Source organism: Festucalex cinctus, chromosome 20 (assembly GCF_051991245.1).
Source record: "Festucalex cinctus isolate MCC-2025b chromosome 20, RoL_Fcin_1.0, whole genome shotgun sequence".
Taxonomy (NCBI): domain Eukaryota; kingdom Metazoa; phylum Chordata; class Actinopteri; order Syngnathiformes; family Syngnathidae; genus Festucalex; species Festucalex cinctus.
Genome location: NC_135430.1, coordinates 21,571,533 through 21,597,385, shown reverse-complemented (window position 1 = coordinate 21,597,385; position 25,853 = coordinate 21,571,533). Strand labels below are relative to the sequence as shown.

The following is a 25,853-nucleotide window of genomic DNA, read 5'->3' as shown; positions in this document are numbered from 1 at the left end:
TCGTCTTGCAAAACTATTTGCCAGGCTAAATTAGTTTGTTGCTTAATGGAGAGTGATTCAAATTATATTCTGTCAAATGGCGGAGATAGAATGTTATTTATTTATTTCCCGATGGCAAAGGCCATTTTCTGTTTGTACAACCAAACACAAGCTCAGATTTACAAAATATTACTCCATTCAAAAATAGGACATTATTATTAAATTGAAAGTGTGGAAAATGCAAAGACATAAATTAGTTATGATTTAGTTGCTAGTTTGTGAAATAAGCAGCAATGTTCACCAATGCTTTCCAAAAAGTTTGATTTTGCCATAACAAAAAGATCATCACGGAGAACTAACAGAAATCGGAGAATATTTTAACAATTTTAAATTTAAAAAAGGTATATAAGTGATTAATAAATTATTAAAAAGATATATTAATTTGATAATTGTTTAGTTGTTGATTAATCAATGAATCAATTCATGTTTGTGCGGTAAAACCAGTTGAGAGAGTAAAATATTCTAAAGTGTAACTAATCGTTTGGTATTGGACATTTTGTCATATTACTTGACACATTTACATGTGGACTGTTGCTATATTTAGATGAACCGTACTGGTTATTTGTTTGTTTATCATAGACGTCTCACACATATAGTTGTCGTGTTTGACACCATTTTCGATTGCTTGTCATCGTTGTTTTCAGATTTACTGACTTAATGTTGCTTGTATTATGTCTGACTTTTATTTTTACTTTATAGTACATGAGGTCTTGTTTATTTTAACATTACCACTTTTATAATTTCTTTTTTTTTATCGTTTATCACTCTTTTATAAAATTGCTAAATTTAGCATTTAGCACTCATTTATGTAATAAATTAGTTAATAGATCAATAAACATACAATATCTTATGAATAACAAGCTATGCTTTAAAATCTTCTTTCAACTTGAATGATTTAAGTTTGCTCTGGTTTGTGTTTGTGAACTTGATGGAACAACAAAGTCGTTTATTAGCATTTCGATGAGCTTGTGCGTCATATCAAGTGAAGCAAAAAGATTTTGCATCCTCGCCTCGCAGAATTTCCCATCTTGCTCCTTTACCAGTACATTAACATAGGGGAGGTACAGTGGTACTTTAATGGCCTAAGAAGTCTTCAATAAAGTATTTAGAGAGTCCCCCCCCCCCTCTCAGTGCTAACTGGACAGGTTCACTGAGCCATGAAAGAAGGAGCGCAAAGCGGGGGCAGCGCCTTCTTCAGCCCGTACGGAGCGCCATTATCCACTGTCGTTAATTTAATAGGCATTTCTTAGTCGGGGCCTGGCTAAGAAAATAGGAGACGACGTTCACATTTGTTTGTCCTCTTCCCCCAAAAACGTTTTTTTAATAAACGGTGCAAATCTTAAATGGCTTCTTGTACCGTTAATGTTCCACTGCATGTCTGCGGTTGCGCTCATTTTGCTGTCGGTAACGCTGCGGTGCCATTTTAATGATTTCTGGAAACCATTTGCTCGCCCATCTTCGGCTTCGGTAATAAGGTCTTATGATCGTGCTTGTAATGACGATCATACGCAGCCATTTCTTTTCTTGCCCCAGATTTGGAGGATGTTTGATGGAACGTGCTGTGAAAATGCGCACGCTTTAAAAGTTTGCCTTGATTGCGCAGAATGTGAACAACTATGTTTAGAAAAGATGTATGAGCTATTTATAAATAGGTTGATGATGAAGTTTTAAAAGGCGATTTGTGAACTGTTGCAAATAATCTGAATCATACTTGCAGCCCGGATGCGGAGACTTGCATGAATCTGGGCAGACTGGCCGACATGCAGACCAAACTACAGCGCAACATGGACGCCATCAGTTTGCTCAATCAACAGGTGAGAGTGCACGCACGCACACACCCAGTTCACACACAAACATAATCCACAAAAACACTTCAGCCCTCCTGCTGTTGCGCTCACAAAGAGAAAAAAAAAAAAAAAGACTTCCAAGTCCAACTTGAAAAAGAAAAAAGAAAAGACAGCCATTTCCTCTTCCGATGATGAAAGGTGATGTTCAGGGGTGTGGTGAAGAACGAGAGCAAATGGTATCGGGGAAAAAGCCATGACGTCTCTTTCCACCGGTAAATGATTTCCCTTTGATGAACGTGCGTTAGGGGTGTATATCAATACTTCTGCGCTGATCTCCCCATGACAGCGCAGGGAGATGTCCCGCTGTGATAAAACATTGTAGGGGGATGAGGGGAACACGTAGGAATATTCTGAGGAAAAGAGCTGACTTTTTTTTTTTTTTTTTTTCCGCTGTGTTGAACTTCACAAGAATCAACAAATCACCAAAAGGAGGACAAATCAAAAGTACTCGTCAGCCCACTCAGTTCTCCGAAAAGAAACTCCAGGGCCCGGCTGGGGGGGGATGCACGTCACATGTTGAACTTCTGTTTTGTGCTTTCACTGAAGATGCAAATGTGTTTGCACATAAGGGAGGACTGTTGTATTGATTTGTTTTAACCTGCTGCTGCGTAAGGGTCATTCATTCCACGCCAAATCACCCTAAAAGAAATCTGAAAACGTTAACCAAGCAGATTTGGATTTGAATGAAACTTGGTGTACTTGTTGATAGTGATGGGACATCACAGAATCTCAAATTTTAGATCAATCGGAGGAGGGGTTTGGCAGGTACGACCTGCCGAATGTTGACTTTTTGGCAAAAAGGGGCGTGGCCGCCTTCCTTTGATCCGTTGTATCTCAGTATATAATTTGACCTTCAAATCAATTGATCTTTTGGATCATGTGACCTTAATATCCGTTATCCAAAAAACAACCCCGTCAGTGCCGGCCGATTTCGAGCATTTTCACTAATAAACAGTTATCAGGGCTCAAGTAATGACCAATCACGGATCAGCTTGCCAATGTCACATGACCAAAACTCAGAAAACAGGTGAGCCCAGGTTGGACGTTAGCTGAGCCCTGAGCAACTGTGATGTACTTTTCAGTTTACAGCCCTGAGATGGATACAAATTGTTGGATTTTACTTCTAAATTCATCTTTCAAAAACACAATATTTATCAGGATACTGTGTTAAAACTGGTGGGGCTTCAGAACATTTTGAGGGGGTTGACTTCCCCTTTTAACTGGGCCCGAAATGAAACACTAAGTAACAAGTGTTCTCCGTTTTTTTGGTTCATATATGAAATATCATTTATAGACGAGTGATTGGCAAAAAATTTGAACACCGAGGGAAAGTGCATTTTGTTATATTAGTTCACCACACACAAAGTGAAATGTTTCAAGCCTTTATTTGTTTAAATGTTGAGGATTATGGCGGAAATAAACAAAAGTAAACAAAACCAGTGTTTCACAAAAATTCCATGTCTACTAATTAGCAACAAGTTCCATTTAATGTCGACTTTCCAATTAGCTTACAATGGAAATATAGAACAGCTTTTGGTGATGATGCTTCCATTGCCAGAAGAGAAAATGTCTTTCCTTTTACCCAGGTAGCTGCCAATCCACAAGTGGATAAACTCATCATGAGAATATTGTTATTTATTTAAATTAGACCGACTGTGATGCTACAAGACCAAAATCTGTTTCTGACATAGGCAGATCCAAAAATTATTTGCATGTGTTGTTTCCCGACCGATAGGGAGGCACTCCAGAGATCCAACTATTTGTAGACATGCCATTTAAAAGCCGGTTTTACATAATGTTCCCCTTTAAGTATCTGCTGAAGAATATTTTATTTGAGTTTCATCATATGAGGATGGAAAAGTGATGCTTTTGACAAACGTTGACAAATGAGTGCCACGCAAAACAATTTCACAGCGACAGCGAAGGCAGCTGGCGGTTGTTTTTCATGTTTTTTCAGTGTTTTCTAATCTGCATTGAAATATCTAAACACGCAAACAAACCTTTTGATCCCGGCACGAGCATGTGAGTTCACTCACATTCGTGTGAGGTGACAAGTAGTATTTTCATTTTATTTTTTAAATTTCACCACCTCAGCAACTCTTGTAATGAAGCATATTCAAAGATGAGAAAAATTAAAATACGCAGCTAATTAGAAGTGTCACACTCATTTTTTATTTTTTTTATCCCCAAATTTGATTGGATGTTTTCCTGTCAGAGTGACTAAATACTCCTTAAGCGCCTTTGGCTGGTTTTGACACTTGGTGTCATTGGCTCTTCAAGGGTTAAGCCTAAAACCCAAGTTATTTGTAGTCATCAGATTTGCGTGCGTGTGCGTGTTCGTGCTAGGGTAATATTAGTGGAACCTCACAGAAATGTCTTTCCCATCTACATATACACACACAAATATATGCAGCTGTCATTACCAGGCACGCGTCTTTGTCTCTCCTCTCCTTTAATTTCTTATTTTACTTTCCTTCCCCTGCGTGCTAAAAATACACAATTTCAAATTGCTCTCTCCCTTTTATCTTCCATATTGCAACTTTTCCACTGCCACTTTAGCAATGTAATTACTCGGCTCTTACAACAAATGAACATGTTTGCACTTTTTCAACTTCCCCCTCATGAATGGGCGAATGTTTTTCAAAATCCTCCATTTTGCCGTTCTCATCTTTATTTTTCGGGGCTGCCAATCTGTTTTGACACAGAAGCAGTTATTGTTTTGTTTTGTTGTTCTAATGGATATTTTATGCTAAATTGTGCTGTCATGATTGCTCAAATGGGTTAATTTTATGTTGAAATTGACATCGTCGCGTGTGGGAGCGTGGAAACAATTTTGACGAGTGAGTACGTTCAATTGTATTTTTGAGTACCTAAAATCATATTTAAATATGTTCCAATGTACTTGCAAATATGTTCGAATGTATTTGCATGCTAAATGCCACAAACATTTGACTTCAAAGCCTAAGCCAAGTATCGATATTTGTAGTTAATATACAGCCACTATAATGGCTCCATTGTTCTTTACTTATTGAGCAATTACTTGGCAGGCCGCTAAGGGGGAGCACATCATAAGCGTGGCGGGAAAATGTACGGAAGTCTTCAGACGAAGAAGACTCGTGAGCTTACTTTTACTTGTGTAAGACGTTTATCTGTCCAGCAAATGACTCAGTTTTGCATATTCTATGAAAAATGTGTATTATATCTTCAATTTGAAAGTTTTAAAACATATTTTTGGTTCGACTTTTTGAATTCATCACCATGCCGTTGCTGACTTCTGACGATTGATTCTTATTGGTGACTTTGAATTCCAATTCTAATTTGGTTGATTGGATTTAATTGTGAGGATGAAGCATCTGTGAAGTTGTTCCTTCAAAAATATTGTTGCTGAGGTCTCTCTTTGTTTCTTGTCTTCCCCTCTCCAGTTAAAGGCTCTGAGCGAGGAGAACAAGCACTTGCGTAGGCAGCTGGTGGCGTGCCATCATCCGCCCACATCCGTCCGCCTCCCCTCGTCATCCCTTCCACCTCCACCCAGCCTGAAACAAGCGACAAGGGGCATTGAGGGGATCTAAAACGCAAGGTGAGCTCAGTGGAGCGAATCTAGCTAGACCAGGGGAATCCCAGGCTTTGGTTGAAGCCATAGGGGTGAGGGCACCCCCCCCCCCCCCCCCCCTCCCCAGGAGAACGCAGACCGGGGAGGGACCCGACCAAATAAAGCCTGCAGAATACTTTGACCTGTCACGACTTTTTGACCTCCAGCTCCTCACCGGGGAGCATGCTCAGTATGAGGTTAATGTCCTGCAGGTCAAAGTCAAGTCCCAGGTTGCTTATGGCCTGAAGGAAGGAAGGAAGGAAGGAAGGAAGGATTCTCCAGAACTGGCGGATGCTGGGATTTCCTGAAATCTTAAAAAGATTACCTTGAACTATCTACTTCCTGAATTTGAACATTTCCGTTAAGTATACATCCTGATGTACCTGAACTGAACTCTTTGACCGCCAAAAATGTTGAATAACGTTTAGTAAAATTGAGATGTATTCCACCATAAACGTTGAATGACGTCACCAGTGCAACGTATAAGTGCAGCGTTGCCCGGTCAATGGGTTGTGGAATCAAAAACACTCATTAACTATGTCCAGCAGATGGCAGCATTGTATCTCATTTCAATGGGCTGCAAGTGTATGAAGTTACAATGAAACGTGACGGAATCTGGTGAAATCTGATGAAATAGAATGTTTTCAAGGATGGACGTGTAGGATCAAAGCCTTTGTCACATTGTAATCACGACATTGTGCTCGCGCATTCTGCTGCCTCCGCGGAAGCGCTTTGTGGCCATGCAAGTGCGATTATTGAGGGCTTGTTTTATTGAGATTTACTTTCATATTGTGAATAGAAATGTCAGGGGTTGTAATTAGCTGTGGGGGGGGGAATCAAGCCCATGTAATTGAAAGTCATCTTGCACAACATTTTAGCGATTTAGAATAACTTTTTGAAAAGGATTAATGGCACGTATCTCTCTTTTTGAATGTGTGTGTGCTTGTGTGATGTGTGTAATGTGTCTGCTAGTCGAGGCAAGCCAAGCCATGACGAGGAAAAGAAACATGCACAAACCTGAACTTTTGCTTGGGAAAAAAAAACAACAAAAAAACCCACCATTATACTGTGATAATGAGCTAGTGTAGGTGAAAGCAAACCCAGACCACAAACGGCGTCCTCATCTCACTATTCCCCCCCCCCCCTCCCTACACACACACATGCACACGCACGCACACCTGTCTTCCAAACAGTTTGTTTCCCCTTCATTGGGTCCTTTACAACTTGTATAGCAGTTATCATTTCCAGCATTTTAATGATTTCAAGCAGAACTTTGTCCTTTTTTAAGCTTGGTTTTTCCTCATTTGCCATGTCACATTTATAGAAAAAAAGAACAGAGCCTTCTTTTTAAGTGCAAACGTAGTTTTGCACACGCACAACCAAACGAGCACACAAATGGCAATGTCATTAAAAATAAAACCACTGGCTTAAAAAAAAAAAAAAAAAAAAAGAAAAAAGAAAAGAAAACCTCCCAGGACCGTGTCAGCGGCGCGGCGGTGAAAAGAGTCCCCCTGGAAACAATGAGCAGAATGATCATTTGTTGTTCTTGAAAACCCCGGTGAGGTTTCACAGAGGTTAAGCTTCCCTTTGATGTGTTTTTAACTCGTTTCAGCTCTGCAGAGGGATTAGTCAGCCTCTCTCTCTCTCTCACATACAAAACACATGAAATGCACACTTTTTTGCTCACACACTCTTAATTTCCACACCGTGTGCTCTTATCGCTCCAAGACGCAAGCACAGAACAGGATCCTTCTTAACCTAATTTCATCAAATGAGCATGTGTGTTACTGTTAGCACTGCATGTGTGGTCCTTCACTGCTTAAATAGAAAACAAAATCATTACAGTCTGCATTTTCTTTGTATACTGAGTTAGAGTTTTGGCCAAATTATCATTACATATTATGCATATTTGTTGGGGCGGGGGGGGGGCAGCAGAATCCAAATGATTGGATGTACACCTAAAAGCATTCATCCTTCTGTTTTCTTTTCATAGTGTTTTGCTTGAAGCCTCCGAGGCTAGTATTTCCAATCTGTTGCTTCCAAACTCTTCATTCGTCCGTAGTTTGCTGTTGCCGCGGTTATTTAGGGTCTTTTTGTGTAAACATCCACTGATTAACTGATTATAGTGCTTGAGGTTTGAAACACCGGTGTTGGTCGTCCTAGCTGTTTTACTTTATCTAGCCAGAAAAATAGAAGTGATGCATGTGATGGCGCAATATCGTTTGATTTGTGATTGCGGTTGTTAATTTTTTATTTGTTTAATTGTTAAGTTGGTTGTTTTGTTAAGGTTCAAATGAATAACCCAGCAAACAACCCATTAACATATTTATATATATATATATATATATATATATATATATATATATAATTGAGGAATTAGACTGTCAAACAGAATGACGGAAATAAACATGACACAAACCTACCAAAAGGAAGTTAAGGCAGTCCGGGGCTTGTAATTTGACTTTAGGAGAAAGATGATGAGAACTAAAAGTGAAAGGTGAGGCGAGCACGGGGATGAGAGCGCCGGACGCTTAGCGAGAGAAAGCTGAGAAATGAGCTGAACGAGCAAAGGGAAGCGCCGTCGAAGATTTTGGCTGTATGCGAAAGAGGAGCATATTGTCCTTATCGGCCTGCTCCAGAAAGCTCGCTCCCTAATGGGGCCCGTGTGAAGGGGAAATGAGGGCTAGGCCTGATGCTAGCTGATTAGCCATCGACTCCCAACACCCATAAAAGGCTGGAGGGGAGGGGGAGGGCAATGCATACTGAAAGGTGAGTCACCGTCATCTCCTGAATTGACTCTCACTTTCTGAACGCAGGCATTGGCCATTTGCTTTAACCTTGAGAGGGAGGCTGCTAAGAACCAGGATGCAGATCCAGGAAGAGCAATAATGAGGAGTGCGTAGACCAAAAAAAAAAAAAAGGCTGCAGGAAGTGTTGGGAGGAGGAGACATCAAAAAGAGTCTTCACGCTCCTTATTAGAGGAATAATGAAATTTGCCTTTTAGCTAATGACATTTCGGGACAGCTCAGTTACTTTGCGCATAATAGATTACAACAGCGTCTCCCACCTGCTACCTGGGCTCAAAGTCGCGCACACGCACACCTGGACACAAGGACAACACATCCGAAAGAGGCAAGGTTGTCCCCGTTTGAAATTCAACTAGTCTCAATGTCCTCTTTTTTTTTTTTCTTTTTTTTTTTCCTATCATGCACCCTGAATTCATTACTGTCTGTCGCTGTCATGCACGCACACACAAACATTTTCATCATGTTGCAGCTGCCTCATTTACCTTTCACCTTAAAAATGTATCCTAGGGACCCCCAATTTGGTAGCAAATAACCTTCATTAGTCTGCTTTTGTTCCTTTTCAGCTCCATCCTCACTCTATTTGTTTTTATTCTCTCCACGTGTGACACATTTGCCCTCACAGTTTTTTGTTTCCCTTTTAAAGTCTTTCAACGACTCCATCACACACGCAACGTTCCTTTATGGTCCTTTTTCTCCATTTCCTGCCTTGTCCCTTCTTTTGCCCTTATTTCCCCCCCGTCATTTCTTTTATCTGCCACTCATTTCTCATTACGTCTCTCTTTTTTTTCCATTAGCATACAGAGTAAGAAGATGGCGCCCGAGGTAATCTGCTCGAGCCGTCGCGTTGACAAAATGGAGGGCGTCATCGGAGGTCGCGGCGCTGTCACCGGCCGTCCGACCTCCGCTGACGACCCGCCCGTCTCGACGCCCGCGTGCACGGCGCGCGATGAGCGAAAGACGCTAACGCGTGGCCATAATCGGGCGTGACGCATCGCGGCTTAAATGCTCCCTATCACACCTGACAGCTCGCACGCGGCAACTCGCCCGCAACGGCTCATGCTGTCGACCGCTGCGAGGAAAACGCGCATTGACAGGTAGCTCGCTGCAATGAAACAGAAACGTGAATATGGCTTTAATAACAATAATTGTATTTTCTAATTCACAAACAAGAAAACGGAAAAGTTTTAGATTCGATAAAGTACAATTGTGACTTAGGTAAACATGATTATGATATCAGTCTGAGATGACCTTGAAATTATAGGTGGTGACTCAGCACACAGCCTTGGGGGGGACTTCATGCCATATACACATATTTTGTACATCTGTTTGCTAAATTTTACCCCCAATTGCCAGTAACGTTCAAACTGTGTTACTGTTAAGGATGACTTCATTTCCAATCTAGCTGTGCCCGATCGGAATGGCTCCTCCTGCCTTTGATGAGAACTTGCCCCATCCAATATGGCTGCCAGGTGTAGGTAGCCATATTGGATGGGGCTCATCCAAACTCGGTGTATCTAATTCTTTCTTCATATTCAACTCTGACATTGTCCTACCCTGTAAAGATTTGCATTCTACGCTCAACCAATCAGAGGGATAAAAAGAGCTGAACCAATCAGGGGATGGAAAAAAAAAAAAGCCAATGGATTGGTCATTCTAAAATCTGATTGGTTAAAAATAGAAAGTGACATTTCAATGGTGTGCGTTGTGGTTGATGCAAACAAACAGGACTTTGAAGCTGAAATCTGATTGGACCAAAAAAAAAAAAAAAGCAGGACCTCTCGCATATCCCAATTTTGGCTGATCCATCAACTCTTCTTTTGCGTTGGTCACAAAAGGAAGGATTCAAGTGCAAACAGGATGTGAGCGCCATATGGAAACTGTTAAGAGAAAGTGAAAGGATGGTAGGAAAAAAAAGAGGCTAAAAAGAGAGTGTCGGAGGATTCCCATGTGGCAATGTTAAGTTGAAGTAAGTTGTGTGTGAGCTTGTCACTATTAGTGTCCCCGCCATGCTTATGAGAGCTGCAAATACTTTGGTGCTAATAGACAGATTATGGCAAGAAACCAAGCATGTCCCCAAATCCTCTTAGCATGACTTCACCCTTTTTACTTATTTATTTCCTGCCATATTCCTTTCTTCCCCCCCCCCCCCCCCACCCACTTACCTCGGTGGCCTTGGCATGGTCTCGTGTTTCATGTTTTGTCTGACGCTCGGCGGGTACTGTTGTCTCTGGCGCACTCGCTTGCCCCCCCCCCCCCCCCCATCCTCGCCTGTCTCACACGTTTTCAAAAGGCACTTTATTTATTGTCCCGGGGGAGCTCTACATTATGCATTAACCTGTTCAATTATGCATTCATTTATGCAGCCGCTGCCTTATGTAAATGCACTTTATGATTAAACAAATTGTTTTGCTGTTTGCCGGTGTGTTCCGCACATTGAGTGTTTGCCATTGACATCATGCTGTAGTAGCAAGAGACTCCATGCCTCAAGAGTCTGTGTCTTTTTTTTTTTTTTTTGCCCCACAAAACAGGCTCCGAGGTAGAGATGGAACAGTTCAGCTTTACTAAACGGGAGAAAAGTGTTCCTCATATGACGTTTAAAGTTTGACGCCGACCAGGCAAATTTACGTATTCAAAGAAGCGTTACGGAAGGTGTTGCAATACAAAACACATTGCAAAAAAAAAAAGATCTAAAAACATCCCTAATCTCAAATTTCACTTTGACAGATGACCACTGCCGAGTTTGAACTGAACTAGAAAGTGATTAAAAGCAGCACAAGTCTACAACTGTTGTTCAAGTGTCAAGACAGACCACAATAACGTTCCATTTTTGTGAAATATTTGTTTGCAGGTGGTCAAAGTGACAATAACAGGTTTAACACTGGGGTTCTCGTTCTCATCAGAAGATACCTTATAATCAGACACATTTTCTTCTATGACACGTTCTTTGTTAAAAAGAGGTAACAGCACTTTGTTGATAGAAAACCTTTCCAGCAATCATTTTCAGTTGAGAGAGGACAGAAAGAGAAATTGTTCAGAATTGGTCATGCAACGTGTGACCTACGGAAGCTTTTCACATTACTGCAGTTATGGTTAGGCCCATTCAATGTCTGTCCATAAAATGTAAATCAGCTCTAAATATCACCAAGACAAGAGAAATGAGCCGCCATTTGATGAGACGGATGAACTGGATGGCGATTGGGGGTCGACTTATCTCAACTGCAGCCGCACCTTTTGATCTGCTGTGCAATCTCCCATTTGGCTTCCGTCACATACTTGCTATCTGATGTGGTGAGGAATAGTGGAAGACAGGAGATGAATGCAATATACATTAAGACACCTTGACTAACAGCCACTCTATTTTTTCGCTCTCCCCGCCCCCCCCTCCTCATCGCTGTTGCTCAATCATGTGGCGCTAACGTTGCAAATGTATTTCCCTCCACCGCCTTTTTTTTTTTTTTCTTTCACCCTTTCTCATCACCTCCATCTGCCTATTCCAACTTCATCTCTGAGTGATGGAGTTTTAGCAGAGGCTGCGAGGGGACCTCTGTTATTCTTTCTTGGAGAGTGGAGCATTAACCCTCCGCAAGCCAAAATCTGCTGCAATCTCAATGCACTCAATGATGCTGATCCATTCATCCGACATGTCCACTATATGGCTGAGATTTGTATTTATTTATTTTTTTCCCCAACCAGGAAGGTTGGTCTCTGCAGCATGTGCAGTAATCAATTATTCATAATGCAAACCTAAAAAAAAAAAAGCAAAACTATGAATCAAAGTGTGTAAATGAACTCAAAGTCAAAGTTTCAAACCAGGAATTTCTTCGCGATGCTAATTAAGCGATGTGCGGATTGATGATAAAATGATGTGATTTGATAAGAACTTCAGTACTCACTGGACCAAAAGAGGCTTAATGTCTCTGAAGATGATCTCTTCCACAGTAAACGCTGTACTCGCGTTTCCAACTTCTAATTAAAGACAGATGAGGATCATGTTCCAATATGTAGAACATGAGTATAAATATTCATGTATTACTTAGGACATATAAGTGATGCATTTTTTTACATCCCTTCTGGATGATGGACGTATATTTAACAATCATTTGTTTCCCTGTTGTTGTTGTTTTTAAGTGTGTTTAGCTTAAATGACTTTCGGAAAGAAGATGGGCGGTGTCACTAATCACCATTTTCGACATTCTACATATACAGTAGCCTTAGGCCGTGCCACACACCATTCACACTCCCCCTGTGTATGTGCGTGTGTACGTCTGTGTGATGTGCGTGAATCCGCAGATGTACACTTCATATATATATATATCAATGCAAAAACATGCCCAAAGCTTGCATTTTAATTATGCTGCTTTATTAAATAGTAATCACTGAAATGTTACATGGGCATAATTTATTACATTTCTAATGAAGGACAAGGGAGAAATGTCCACAGTCCTCATCATTCCTGAGCCTTCCATTTGGCTTCCACATGTTTAGAACAGCTGTCGCAACAGAATAATTTATCAAAACAAATCCTCCATTTTATGCTGGTCCCCAATTTAATGTGACGGCACTAAAAGATGCAATACATCCACATGTAATATGCATGAAATTATGCTAATGAACAACACGTATAAATCAACATATGGGCAACATGCAGTGCATTTGCAATTACATTACTCAAAATTGATGATGACTTGCGAGATAATGTAAAAGTTTCAAAAGCTTCAAATGAACACTTCTGATTGGCAGAGTCACTTAAGCGACATTCACATTGAGCCAAATTTGAGCTCCCCCTCCATGTGTGCTCTTTGACAATGAAAGCGCCACTGCCACCTACTGTCGTGGATGTGCAATTGCACATTATTCTATTACAGCAAAATAAAAATAAAAAAGCACCAAATGCACAATAAATACCTTGGACAATGTCAATTTAAAGTTGAGCAGTATCATATTTTCTTGTATATGTTGCCATCAGATTACTACATTAAAAAAAAAGCCCTGAATATTGCATGCAGTCATCTCAAGCTCTAAAATGTCCCTATAGAGGAAAATATGGCGATGGAACACCGTCGTTAACGTTGGGTTTCGAGATTTAATTATGATAATCTGCAAGCATCGCGGCCATGATAAAATGTGCAGAAAGCAAACTTTGTCTAAGCAGAAGCTAAGGTTAGTGATTTTGTTTTTGCATGCTTTATAGCTCCAAGCTATTGATTTTCTTCGGCCGGCCATCTTCGGAAACAAGCGCACACTCACATCGCTCACACATTATAGGCAACATATTCCAAAGAGTCAGTATGCCGGCGATAGCTCAGTCGTGGCGCGCGCGCGCGGTTATATATCTTTGATAATGGCGACTATGCTGATGATCTGAAGCTATTTACTCTAAATGGGCCATTATGAATGGAAGAGTCTACCTTGGGATGGCGATGAGGCTTCTGACAGATATATTGCTGAGCGGGAATGAGCCACAGGAGTGTACTACAATTCTGCGCTTTCATTCTCTCCTTGTGTTCTCCCCACCTCATTGTCACTTCACCTCTTTGTCCTCTGGTTCAATTTTCCAATCACAAGTCAGGAGCAGTCAAGTGCTGCCATCGCGACACGAACACACACGAACAACATGTCTCGGGATGCCCGCGAGAAAACGCCAGGAAGGAGCTTTTTTTTGCTTTTTTTTTTGATTGAATTATGAAGAATTTATGGCGGCAGTTTGATCGGGTGTATCACATTCAGTTAGGTCCTTGTTTTGCATGTCTTAAGATATAGTGCAGCACTTGAGCGTGCGCCTCTTTGGGGAATAGGCGGCGAGCAAAGCGCGCCGCGTGATGCGCCACGTACTTCATCCCAATCACGCACAGCCTTCAGTCTTCAAAGAAAAAATAAAATACGACTCCCATTTCATATTTGACACGCTGATAATAAAAAGTCCTTAAAACTATAAAGTCCTCACCAATTCCAGCCCATTTTCATAAGCTCAATTATCGTGTCTTCCTATTAATTAGCAACTGGCTTTAATTCCGCTTTTTTGCTTTTTATCGCCAAACATTTACAAGCTCTGGGATGATCGTGTTAATATTACCGAATTATGGGATACATTCCCGAGGTTAATTAGGTTGTTCTTTTTAATTAGAATGTGATTGGGAGAATTGTTGGACTTTTATGCAGGCAGTTGAGACTGATTGGCACTAAAGACAACAGGGACCTCTAGACGTTGAAATGAAAACTGCATGGATTGTGCTGAAACTGGATTGAAGGAAATGACTCATATCAAGACTGGATGCTTTTTGCAAAGCACCCTGCATGGAAATAAAATAAACAAAGGATGGCAATGTGACGTGATGAAATGTAAATGTAAGGTCCTGAGGGTATTCGACAGATAGATGGATGGACGGACGGACAGAGGGACGGACGGATAGATGGATGGGGTTTTTTTTTTATTTAGTCTAATACACCTAAAATATTCTTCAAAAAACGCTGATAAACATTTATTATACATTTTCATCAAAAGTCTGGAGGTAAATGAGGAAAAAAAATCCTGGAAAAAAACAGTAAAATAAAATATTTTTTTTAAATATGGAAGAAAAAAAAAAGATTTTTAAATTAAAACAAAAATTTGCAGGTGCCGAACTACATACTGTAGATGTATCAAATTTAATTTTAAAATGTAGTATCACGATTTACCACTAGATGGTAGACATGATGGCTTACACTGGGTCTTATACCGGCCTATATTATATGAGTAGGTCTCATTTTTTTTTAGCGGATTTGGAATGATATGCAGGACAAACATAGTGACTCAATAACATTGAAATTTTGTGTGAGTTGATATATGTGGAAAAAAAAAAAAAAGTTCTTACAATTAACGGTGATTTGCTGTTCAGCAGTTTTGTGCCATTCTTAAATGGTAATCTTTATGCAAGAGAGCCCTTTGCACGAATTATTATTATTATTTTTTGCTTCAAATCTTTTATTGATGGCTTAGGATAGTTTTTATTTTTATTTTTTTTATTTTTTTATTTATTTTTTTTTGAAGAGCTCAGAATTGTTCATTCGGTAGTCTTACGTCTCGTCATCATTGCTCTTTTTTTTTTTTTTTTTTTTTTTTTTTTTTGGATAGTTGATGTTTTATACATGCATTGAGAAACGTATTAAGAGCATGTAGCATGTATATCTGAAATTGGTGTCATACATCTGGTTAAGAAGTGTGTGGTCCTATGTGGCCCCTCAAGTAGTACTGATGGAAAAAAAAAATGGTGCCCCCCTCCAGCATTTAAGTTGCCCATCCCTGCACAAGAGCAAAACGGAGCCTTGCCCAGAATATTCCTGCATAGTTGGAGGCATAATATGTTGCTAAAATGAAAAGTCCCACCTAATCCCTGATAGACTGATTAATTGATTAGGAAGTGTGTCGTGTCTCATTGCTTTTCTGCGTGTATTTCCCTGAAATATTGCAACCGTGAACCGCACCTCGCCCGCCATCGCTCCGGCGCAGAGCAAACATAAGCTGGCCTCGGGTAAACACGGCCATCTTTGGGCCAATCCCTCACATGGCAAAGTGCAATTACAAACCCCGCGTGTCACCCCACCGTGCCACCTACATTACACACATTCATGAGACGCTCACCGCCGTCCCCCAGCATCTCATCTCGCTCTCATTCGCTCTCCCTCCCCTGCGTTGCATGTCATTCTCCGTCAATCGCCTCGTGCAAAATTGCATTGAGGCGAGCTGCCACAGTATTGAGGAATCGTGTCATATACAGGCAATTTCCTCCCTCGGTGTCAGGCATACTTTACCTTAATATGTCTGCAGCAACTCTTAATAAAACAGCCTTGTCTATATACATATCTCCACCGCAGGCTGGCCTGTGCCGTACTGCACACGGCACTCAACAGCCGCCTGTTAAATATTTACCTCCGCCGAATGTCAATAGAGGAGGCGGAGTTGGTGGTGGAATCTTAAAGAATGTTTTCCCCGCCCGGTCTCAACTGTCTGGATCTGTTGCAAGGCGGTCTGGAAGCAGTTCGCTATCAGCCGCTTGAATGTTTTCAGATATCGCCACACCGGTCTTGACTGCCTGTTGGAGTTAAAAAAAAAAAAAAAAAAAAGTGGATGGAATTAGAAAGTCAGTATTTAGATGGACTAGAATTTCCTCAGACTGTCTGTGGTGTATTCCTGATCTATAAAACTTGAGTATCAAGTCAGGCTTCTGTCTTTTGGCTTTTGAATGAACAGAACTGATTTAGCAATTGGGTAAACCAAAATTATCAAGCCATGTGTTGTAAAATGTCGTTGAATTTACTAAGTTTTTCACATTGTTTCACAACTGATTTTTCTGGATTTTTTTTTAAATTATTGTTGTTATTATTTTTTTTGTGGTCCACTTTAAAAGACATTAATAGATGATTCTGGGGTGGGTGAAGAAGTTCCACTTACCCGCACTGAAACAAACGATACCGCTTCGGGCAACAGTTTGCCGGTCGATTGGCACCATAAACACAAATGATGGCTGTCATTTCCAGTAGAAAGATATCTAATAGAAAATATTGTAATTCAGCCAGTGGATGAATTATTTTGGAGTTAGTTGTCCAACATAAAGTCATCATAATCAATTATGTCCACGGTTTTCAACCATTATTTAATTCGTTTTTATTTATGTAAGCGCAGAAGCTTTGATAATGTTAATTACCGTACAAGTTGTATAAATATCACCTGCATTTAACTCCATCTTGTCAGGCTGTCCTGATCATGAGCTTGAAGGAAATGGGATGCCAACGTCTCCTTTAAGTTCACATCCAGCTCCATCTCACACTCTTGAGGCAGAAAAACTCAGCTAGGGAAACGGCAAGAGCGGGAAAAAAAAAAGGGAAGAAAAACGGCTGCTGGGTTTTTAATGACTTTCTGCACATTAGAATAATCTGTCATTTCAATTAGCTGGATTGTCATCTGTGAGATGTCTCCCGCTGCACCCCGCACACACCCACCGCGGCGCGCGCGTTCGCGTCGCTATACCTCCAGGTTGTCATCTGCACCCCTCATGGGAGACAAGCAGGGGTGTCAAAGCAACATCGCACTGTACGCGCACGCACGCACGCACACACATGCACACAATCCCTCAAAAACAAAGCGAGGTTTCAAGGGAAATTGCTTGACAGCAGCTTAAAAGCCAGTCAGGAATAACTTATCAGGCGAGGGCTGCCATCATGCCTCGCGGGGTCATTTCATTACGATTACCTTACCCTCCTTAACTCAAAGAGAGTGACGAGAGAGAATGAGTAAGAGTAAGAGGGTTGGGGGTGTCGCAGGTGGCGCTGATGACGATGGGGGGGGGGGAAACTCTTCAAGATAGATAGAAAGGAAGACGAAGTTTCAGGAAGTGCTTAACTTTTACTTTTCTTCTCTCTCATGCTCCGCTTTTTTTTCAACTCGTCTCAGTAATGAGCTTACATCTTTTTCTCTCCCCCTCCTCCCTCCTGCTTCCCGCTATATACACGTGTGTCATCTGCTCTTTCCTCCCTCCCGCGGCTATTAGGAGATGTTTCAGAAAAGCTGTATTGAGAATACCAAAAAAAACCGCACAAAAAAAAAAGTGAGTGCTTCTCTTTCACAGTTTTAGTGTCACGGGCCAACCATGCACTTGACCGATGACATTTGGTTGGGCCCACCGGTTGAGAACAGCAACAACAGACATCGAGAACTTATCGCCATGTTGCCAGTAACTTTTTTGGGGTTGTTTCGAAATGGCTGCTTAACCTAATTACATCTTCTATGGTCAAAAAATACATATTTGTGTTCTTTTCTCAATTGTACCGCAAGACAATTAAAGTGCAGAAAATAAGGCCATGCGGCACGCAGAGACGATGTTATGAGTGCTAATTATGCTGGGATTCGGCCCTGAAAAAATTGCTCTGGCTTTTGTCCGGCTTTCTTTGCCAGGTGCAGATAATATTTATGAAATGTAGACATTCTTGGGACTAAGGAAGATTCCTGCTAATGGGAGACAGATGGGAGTCTGCTTTGGATTAAGATCATCTTTTCAACTATCTGTGGGAACACCTTCCTTCCCTGCGAGCGTGGACTCGCAATTTAGTTCCAGTTACTTTTACGATGACCTGTTGGGATTAGGCAGAACAATCATTCATGTCAAAAGCTGTCGAGTACGGTAATTCTGAATTTTAAACAACTCTTACTCTTTCATTGAAATTTTCATTGTGAAACTAGAAAATATTTGAGTTAGATAGGCAGACAATTCAAGCAAATATTACATGTTCACATATTTGACTTTCTATACTGCATTTTTGCAAACACTTGGCAAAGGCTGTTAGTGAAGTTTGTGAGTTTTCATTTGTATTACCGTAGTCGACTTACTTTATATAAACACAACTGGGGGACGTGTGGTCAGGATAGGCATGTAAAATAATAACAATAATAATAATTTCCATTTTGGTTATCTGGTTTGTGCTTTACATTGAATTATTTTCCAATCTAATAATGTGAATGATTAAACTTCATACAATTAGGTGAATTTTTAGTCTTTTTGATTCATCTTCACCATTCATTAACCTCACCATATGCCACTGATATACTTCTGACAATTAAGTATGCTAAAAAAAATAAATAAATAAAAAACAGTATATGACATCTGTAACTGGCTTTGGAAGGCACAATTATGTATTCTTACAATTCAAATTATTTCAAGATTTTCTAATGACAATGAAATTTGTGGTGGCTAGCACGTATTAGTCGAGAAGTCAAACTTGGCTCAGGCTTTCCTGTGTGAAGATTGATTCATATAATCAACGTTCCCATCGATGAATACGATTCGTCGCAGTCCGTCCTTCCTTGATTTCAGTTTTCAATTGATTATGTACACTCATTTATTTACAGTAATTTAACCCAGTTATGTTTACCATTGCCAAAAAGCAAAAGATTCCTTGAAAATGTTGGCCTAGTTTTGATTCTAAAGGCCAATTTCCCATAATATATCACTGAAAGGCAAGCTGGCATTAGCATTAGCATTAGCATTAGCATGAGTGAATTGTTTACACTACTGCAATGCCATTTTGCATGTTAAATGAATTATATTGACGTGATTCCCAGAAAGCGTCAGATCTCCGTAGCTTGCTTACTCCAGATTCAATCTCCATTTGGGCGCGTCCCCCAAGTGCCGATGATAACGACACCACTTCATGGTTCGGCACCACTCCTTCGCCCTCTTTTATCCTCATTTGGACTTTTTTTGTTCGGTCCCTGTCCTTTGTTCCCCCGTCTTCCTTTTTCTTCCTCTCTGTTCCCCGTCTTCATCTTTCTCTATATGCCTCGCCTCGCCTCGCCTCGCCTCGCCCTCCCTTCCCAGCAGAGCAATGGCTGACAGGATAAGAAACATCCGTCAATGAGATGATGGAGCAGGAAGGATTGGGAGTGTCAAAGTGGTTACTACAGTGTGCATACACGGTGTATGTATGCAAGTAAACGCACACATGAGAGCCGCCTTAACATCCACACACGAGCTGTAAACTCGCCGCTTTCAGCCAGAAGAGACAGAAAATGGAGTTAAAACTCGGCTGATTGCGTTACTATTGAGCAAGGCTCAGATTGGACCAGTAAAACACTGCCCGCGTGAAATACGGTAAATTCATAACGACACTAACGCTCCAGACTGGAGCAAAGGAGATCAATATTTGGGAAAATGGAGTACTCGAGACGCCACTTCTGGAAATGCTTTATATGTTTCAAGAAACGTAACAAGTTTGAAACGCAAGTCTTTCTATGATGCTGATTGACATCTCAAGTTTTTCAAATTTTTAACAAATGTATATTTCAACAGGAAATGATACAATGTGAATTAAGTTGTTGTTGACCCCATCAGGAAACCTTGATTAACTTAACCATGCGTTGTCATATTTTACTCACATTTAACATTTCTTAACTGTCATGAATAAACAAAGAGACATTAAACACTTTGTAAACAATTTAAAATAGAGGTGCAATGATTAATTGGTTGACAACCAAACAATTATCAAATCAATTTAGAATTATTTTTCACAACTGATTAAGCGTTTAGAGACTTAAATTTAAATAAATCATCAGAATTTCAACCTCTCAACAGTAAATATTGTCAGAATTCTTTCATCCTCTATGAAAGCAGACTGATTATCATTGCGTTGATTCAAGCTAAGACGTTTACAAACATCTGCTCTTACTTTTGAAAACATCTGTCGGTATTTTACCTATTTTATGACATGCTGCACTCTTAAAAACAGTCGTTCAAAAATAACCCAATTGGGATCAGGAATTGATCAACCGACTATTTGTATTGTATTTACTGTACGAGTCAACCACTCCCGACATCACACATTTGCATTTGCAATACATTTCATTTCCTGTAGTTCAGTGATTGTTTTTACACTTTGACTAGGTAATGTTTTTTTTTTTTTTTGTGGCATTCTTCCAAAATCCTCCCACTTTTGTGGAGTTGGACTTTCGGGGTTCCGCTATAGTTTCAATTTCTGCTGCTTCAAAAATTGCCATACTCTGCTCTTTTGTAAAATGTGCATACTTAACACGCGCATATAATAATAATAATTTTACAGATTAAAATGAGAAATTGCACATTAGTCCCATTTGGTTAAATGTCATTAAAAAGATGAACGGAAGTAAGTCCACTGATACTTTGAGCTGAATGAATTGGACACAGTTGAGGATTAGCTGACAATGGAGGTCAATTGATTAACAGTGTTCAAATGTTGAAGTTTAAACGAAAAGAGAAGGGCAATCACTGCTGACACTTTTTTTTTTTTTTTGTACCATCAAAGGGGCGGGGTCAGGTTTGAGTCATCTCATTTTGTCAACTGTTTTCCTTCGTGGAATATCAAAGGCTCAGATCTTCCCCTGTTTTCCCCAAGCCCTCTCTTCTCCCTCCCCACCCCGTCCTATTCCATCTTTTGTCATCTCCCCTCCCAACAATAGGGCTGAAAATGACATTTTAGCGGGAACATTTCATGTTGCGAAGCAGCAGCAGCTGGCAAAATGCGGAAACATCACAAATGCACTTCATGTATGTAAATGAGACGTGCGATGCGGGCTCGACGATGTGTTTCGACTGCTTCACGCACAATGCGTGTGTGCGTGTTTGCGGGTGCGCGCAGGCCTTTAGTGACAGCCTCAACGTAATCTGGGCTCACACTACAGGCATGGTGGGATGACGCTTCAAAGTAAGTACCTGCTAACAGACGTTAGTCCATGTAAACAGGGCATCCCCCACCTAAACTGGCCGCGCTTTTGCACATTTGTTTCCGTGCGACGCCATGCTTGGTTCGCAACTCGTTGGGTCTGTCGGCGTAAAAATGATGTCGTACGGCGGTGGAGCGTTCACAATAGTGTTTACTGCATGAGTGGTGTGTTTGCATGCCAGGTACTTCCACTATGGCAGCTTGTAATGAGGCCCTATCCCGAATGGATTAAACATGAGTATGGAAAAGACGCCGACCGAGAACGTGTGCAGTTTCTGCTGGCGGAAGACTGAGCTTATTCCGACTGCATGATGATTTGCCGCGCTTTATGGCCAAGGACTGGAATGTGATGTGAAAAAAAAAGAAAGATGCATTTTTACATCTTTAGCAGGGATTCATTTTACAGGCTTTAAACAGCCTGACGGGGAGTGCATGAGGCAAAACACACCATAAAACAACAACTAATACCAGATATGCTATAAAAAGCGGAAATAATTCACTGAGGTCTACAAAGCCCAGAATCTTCGATATCCTGCTTGTTTATTATAAGAAACACGAAATAAAGCTTTGAGATATGAGTCTTGACTCTATAGTGATTGGGAACATATTGTGAATAGGGATGCGCAATAATATCAGTGGCCGGTAATTATTGGCAATTATCGACCAATTTGACGTCAAACAGATAATAAAGAAATCTGGATATAGAGATAGATAGATAGTCGTTTTTGGCCGAGTTGCTTCGTGTGCGGCAGCCCTAACTAAGCTCTCCTTGCCTGTATATCATGTTGGATTGACTTATCAAATGTGTTGATCACACCCTTGGATGTATTGACGGTCCCCCGACTTGCCCAAACCAGCCGCTTCCTCACTCATTACAACACCCCAGATGAAAGAAATGAAACGGATTGGAAGAAGATGTCAAAAAAAAAAATTGCAGCTTCTCATTCCCACCCTGAGACCTTTTTAATGGTTTGCCTTTTTGTGTGACTTCTATTCGACATACTTTTTTTTTTCTTCTTTGTGTGTCACTCCTTGCTCCTCTTGTCTTATCAGTGCATGTTCAACACAGTCTGAGGGACTCCTGCCTCTTTCTATGTCCCCCCCCCCCCCCCCCCCCTCTCTCTCTGGTTTCCCCACCAAGACAATAGGGAGACGCGGATAACCCCTTACTCTAAAATTAATTATCTGCCCCTTTAATTCTGGGCCACGCTGATTAGCTCTATGTAAAATGGGAGTCCATATTAACATAATATTTGGCTATCTCCACTAAGTTGAGGTCCCCTGACCTTTGCAGCCTCTCGCTCGCTCTCTCACCGTCCGTTTCAGTCTCTCGCTCCCCCTCCTTCGCTCTGTCATCCTTTCCTCTCAGGAGGTACATGACAGTCCCAGCCTATGAATGTGATTTGAAGGGCTAAATTAGATTTCGCTTCTCGCGTTCTCCCCCCCCCCCCCCCTCTTTCTTATGAATGTGTATGAAACTAACGACGGTTCATTTGGAGGCCTGGATATAATTATGTGTGCTTTGACTGCTCTGATGGCGAGGCTGATATCCCGTGTTAATATAAACGTTTAGCCTGGTTATTATGAGCCATGAGAGTCGTAAAGGACAGCCAACCTGCACGCTAATTGTCTCCCATACACACGCTCCACTTTCATTGTCTGGGGCTGTTCTTGCCTTTTATCGCGTCTTCCCATCTTTCTCTCTCTCTCTCTCTCTGCTGCACTATTTGTCATTACTTGTGCCTTTGTCTATCTTTGTCTCTCTAATTTGTCCCTGGCACAAGAGAACCAACAATGATCATCCGATGGCCAAACGTAGCTTAAAGTCTATTCTCATGAGGACCCTGCAAACATTTATGAGCCCAAAAAGAGATTTCATTCATGTGAAGTTAAATAATAAACAATGAATAATGATGACCTGAACATAACATGAACTGATCTTAATTATAGTTAACCACATTTTTGGGGGGGATATTTTTTATGTTAAAATGAGTTTGTATTAGTTGACTCTATCTCTAATTACTGGAAGTAAACAAAAGTGACAAATATTTTTATTTTCCATGTCAGAGGCATATCCAATGTTTAACTGTTGTCAGCTAACGTATGTAAACGTCACTCCCATGACCCCATAAGAGGCGTGCTGGTCAGTGGGTGCTGCTACTTCAACATTACGGTTAAAAAAATGCACTTCCAATACAATATTGGCAAAACCAGTTGTCAACATCAACTGAAAGTAATTAATAAGTCATTTGTAATACTTTTAAAAATCAAGTAATCGGTAAAGTAATTAAGTTACTTTTTCAGGGTAACTATGGCTGCACTGATTTGCTAGCATCCCCAAAACTCAACAATAATTTCTGACGCTGAATGTTTGATAGAAGTCTTGTATAGATATTTATTTTATTGTAGTTGGACCACATGCTGTGGCCAATTGGTTGTTTTTAAGTCGCTCTTGTTAATTTAAACTGGACTTTAACTAACACAATATTACAGTAATTTAAAAACAAATCTGTTTTAAAATACTTCTGTCTTCGAGATATTCCTCTGCAGACTTGCTAATTGCTGCTGGCCATTTATAGACAAATCGTATTTAGTATGGGGCCCGTGCATCCAACGATGCACATGCTCACACAAAACACCCCAATCTTGTTACTCACTCGCACGGAATTAACAAGTTGCTACATCAGCCGCAATATCAGCATAAGAAATGGAACTTTAATTTGCACAAACGTGCGTCGAAGATTGTCGGCGTGCGCGCGGGCAGGTAAACAGAGGAACGTTAACTCGCAATCAGCCTCTGCTGTCTCCCGTGGAACTTTTAATTCCGATCGATCCCCGCGGCATGCCGAGCACGGAGAGTTGCGCATTCATATGCAAGCGTGCGCGCTTCCGTGCGTCTCTTCCCATTTGCGCTCCCTTATAAAGCTTTCACGGTCAGGGTGTCGAAAACTGCTGCAAAGGTCAGCTCATAATCACTCTCTTTAGCCCGCCTCACATTTTAATTGTTGCGCGCACGCACGCGCGAATGGCAGTTCCGCAAACGCCCCTGTCATTATGGCGGGCGCGGACCCCACTATGAATTGATGATGTCCTATCTGAGACCTAATCACGCCGCAGGACCTCGGGGCTGTCTGAGCGATCCATTTCCCAGTACTACTCGGCGGGAAGGCCGCACGCTGCGAGCTGCTTGATGAGCGGAAAATGAGCGTTCCTACCTGCTCCATTATATCGAAAAAGTCGTGGGAAATATTCAAAGTGGCATCGGATAGGCGGCGGAAGACAGGCGTCAAGATGGGAGCCACGGATGGAAGTGAAGCGTTAATTGCGGCACGCGGCGGCAAATTTAGATAAAAAAAAACCAACGAGGCTTCGCCGCTTATTGGCAAGTAATCATAAGTGATGATATCAGATGTGCGTGAGGTAATGTGACAGGGAGACAAACTGATCCTCGTGAATTGTCTCTGATCACTATTATAGCGATTGTTTAGACCCATAGAGGGGAGATGCATACAAATAAACATTAACTATGTATGTAACAGTCACATATATATCACTGATGAACAGATTAAAAGAGCTCAATATTATTGTTGTCCATTTTGTTTTATCCAGGTGATGAAAGCTTAAAAGAACTATTATCTTCCAAGTAATCACCGTTTACAGCCATCTCTTGTGAGTTGATTGCAGGGACGGCTTATTAGAGTCTCAAATACGGACCGCCGCTATCATCATTGTGTCTGCAATATTCAGTTGTTGGCAATTACACTGGGGAACACAATTTTTGTTGCCTTAGGTCTGACGGCTGTTTTTAACTCATTGTAGGGTGCCGAATCCGAAGATGATCTCAATGCATCTCTCTCACGTCAAGTTTTGAGCTATAGAAAAAAAAACAGCACAAACCCTTAATTCCTGTTATGCTAGCTATAATAATGATAATAATAATAATAATAATAATAATAATAATAATAGCAATAATGTATTACTAGTAATAATGTACTGACACACTTCTCAATTGTGACTGCAAAAAGAAATTGCCATGTAGATGAGTCCAATCGTATAATCGGCTCTTCTTACTACAGTCTTACTACAGCTAATCAGTTGAATCTTGCTTATCTCGAGCGTAATCTGTGCTAAAAAAAAAAAAAACTGTCTGCAATTTTGGATTCAGCATCCTAATTTTAGTTTAAATCAGCATCAAAATCTAACTCGACAATTTTTTGTTTTTCTCAAAATTGTCCCTTATGTTACTACAATGTGTATGTCTCAGTTCTGGGGTTCAAGTTTTCATATCTCGGCCCCTGACTTCTTGTGTAAAGTTTGCATATTCTCATGTTATTTTGTGGATTTTGT

The 25,853-nt window shown here is 40.8% G+C and overlaps 1 protein-coding gene across 4 annotated transcripts in view; it reads left to right on the top strand.

Annotated features, from left to right (window-relative positions):
• Positions 1-25,853, top strand: part of LOC144009098 (uncharacterized) — a 268,151-nt gene that overhangs the window by 83,967 nt on the left and 158,331 nt on the right. For 3 of the 4 annotated variants that reach the window (XM_077508605.1, XM_077508607.1, XM_077508608.1), the window contains 2 exons: positions 1,757-1,853; positions 5,309-7,348. In XM_077508605.1, the coding sequence (XP_077364731.1) occupies positions 1,757-1,853; positions 5,309-5,455 (244 nt within the window). In that variant the 3' untranslated portion in view covers positions 5,456-7,348. Of the gene's footprint in view, positions 1-1,756; positions 1,854-5,308; positions 7,349-25,853 lie in introns of those variants that run through there. The other variant, XM_077508606.1, reaches the window with a different exon arrangement.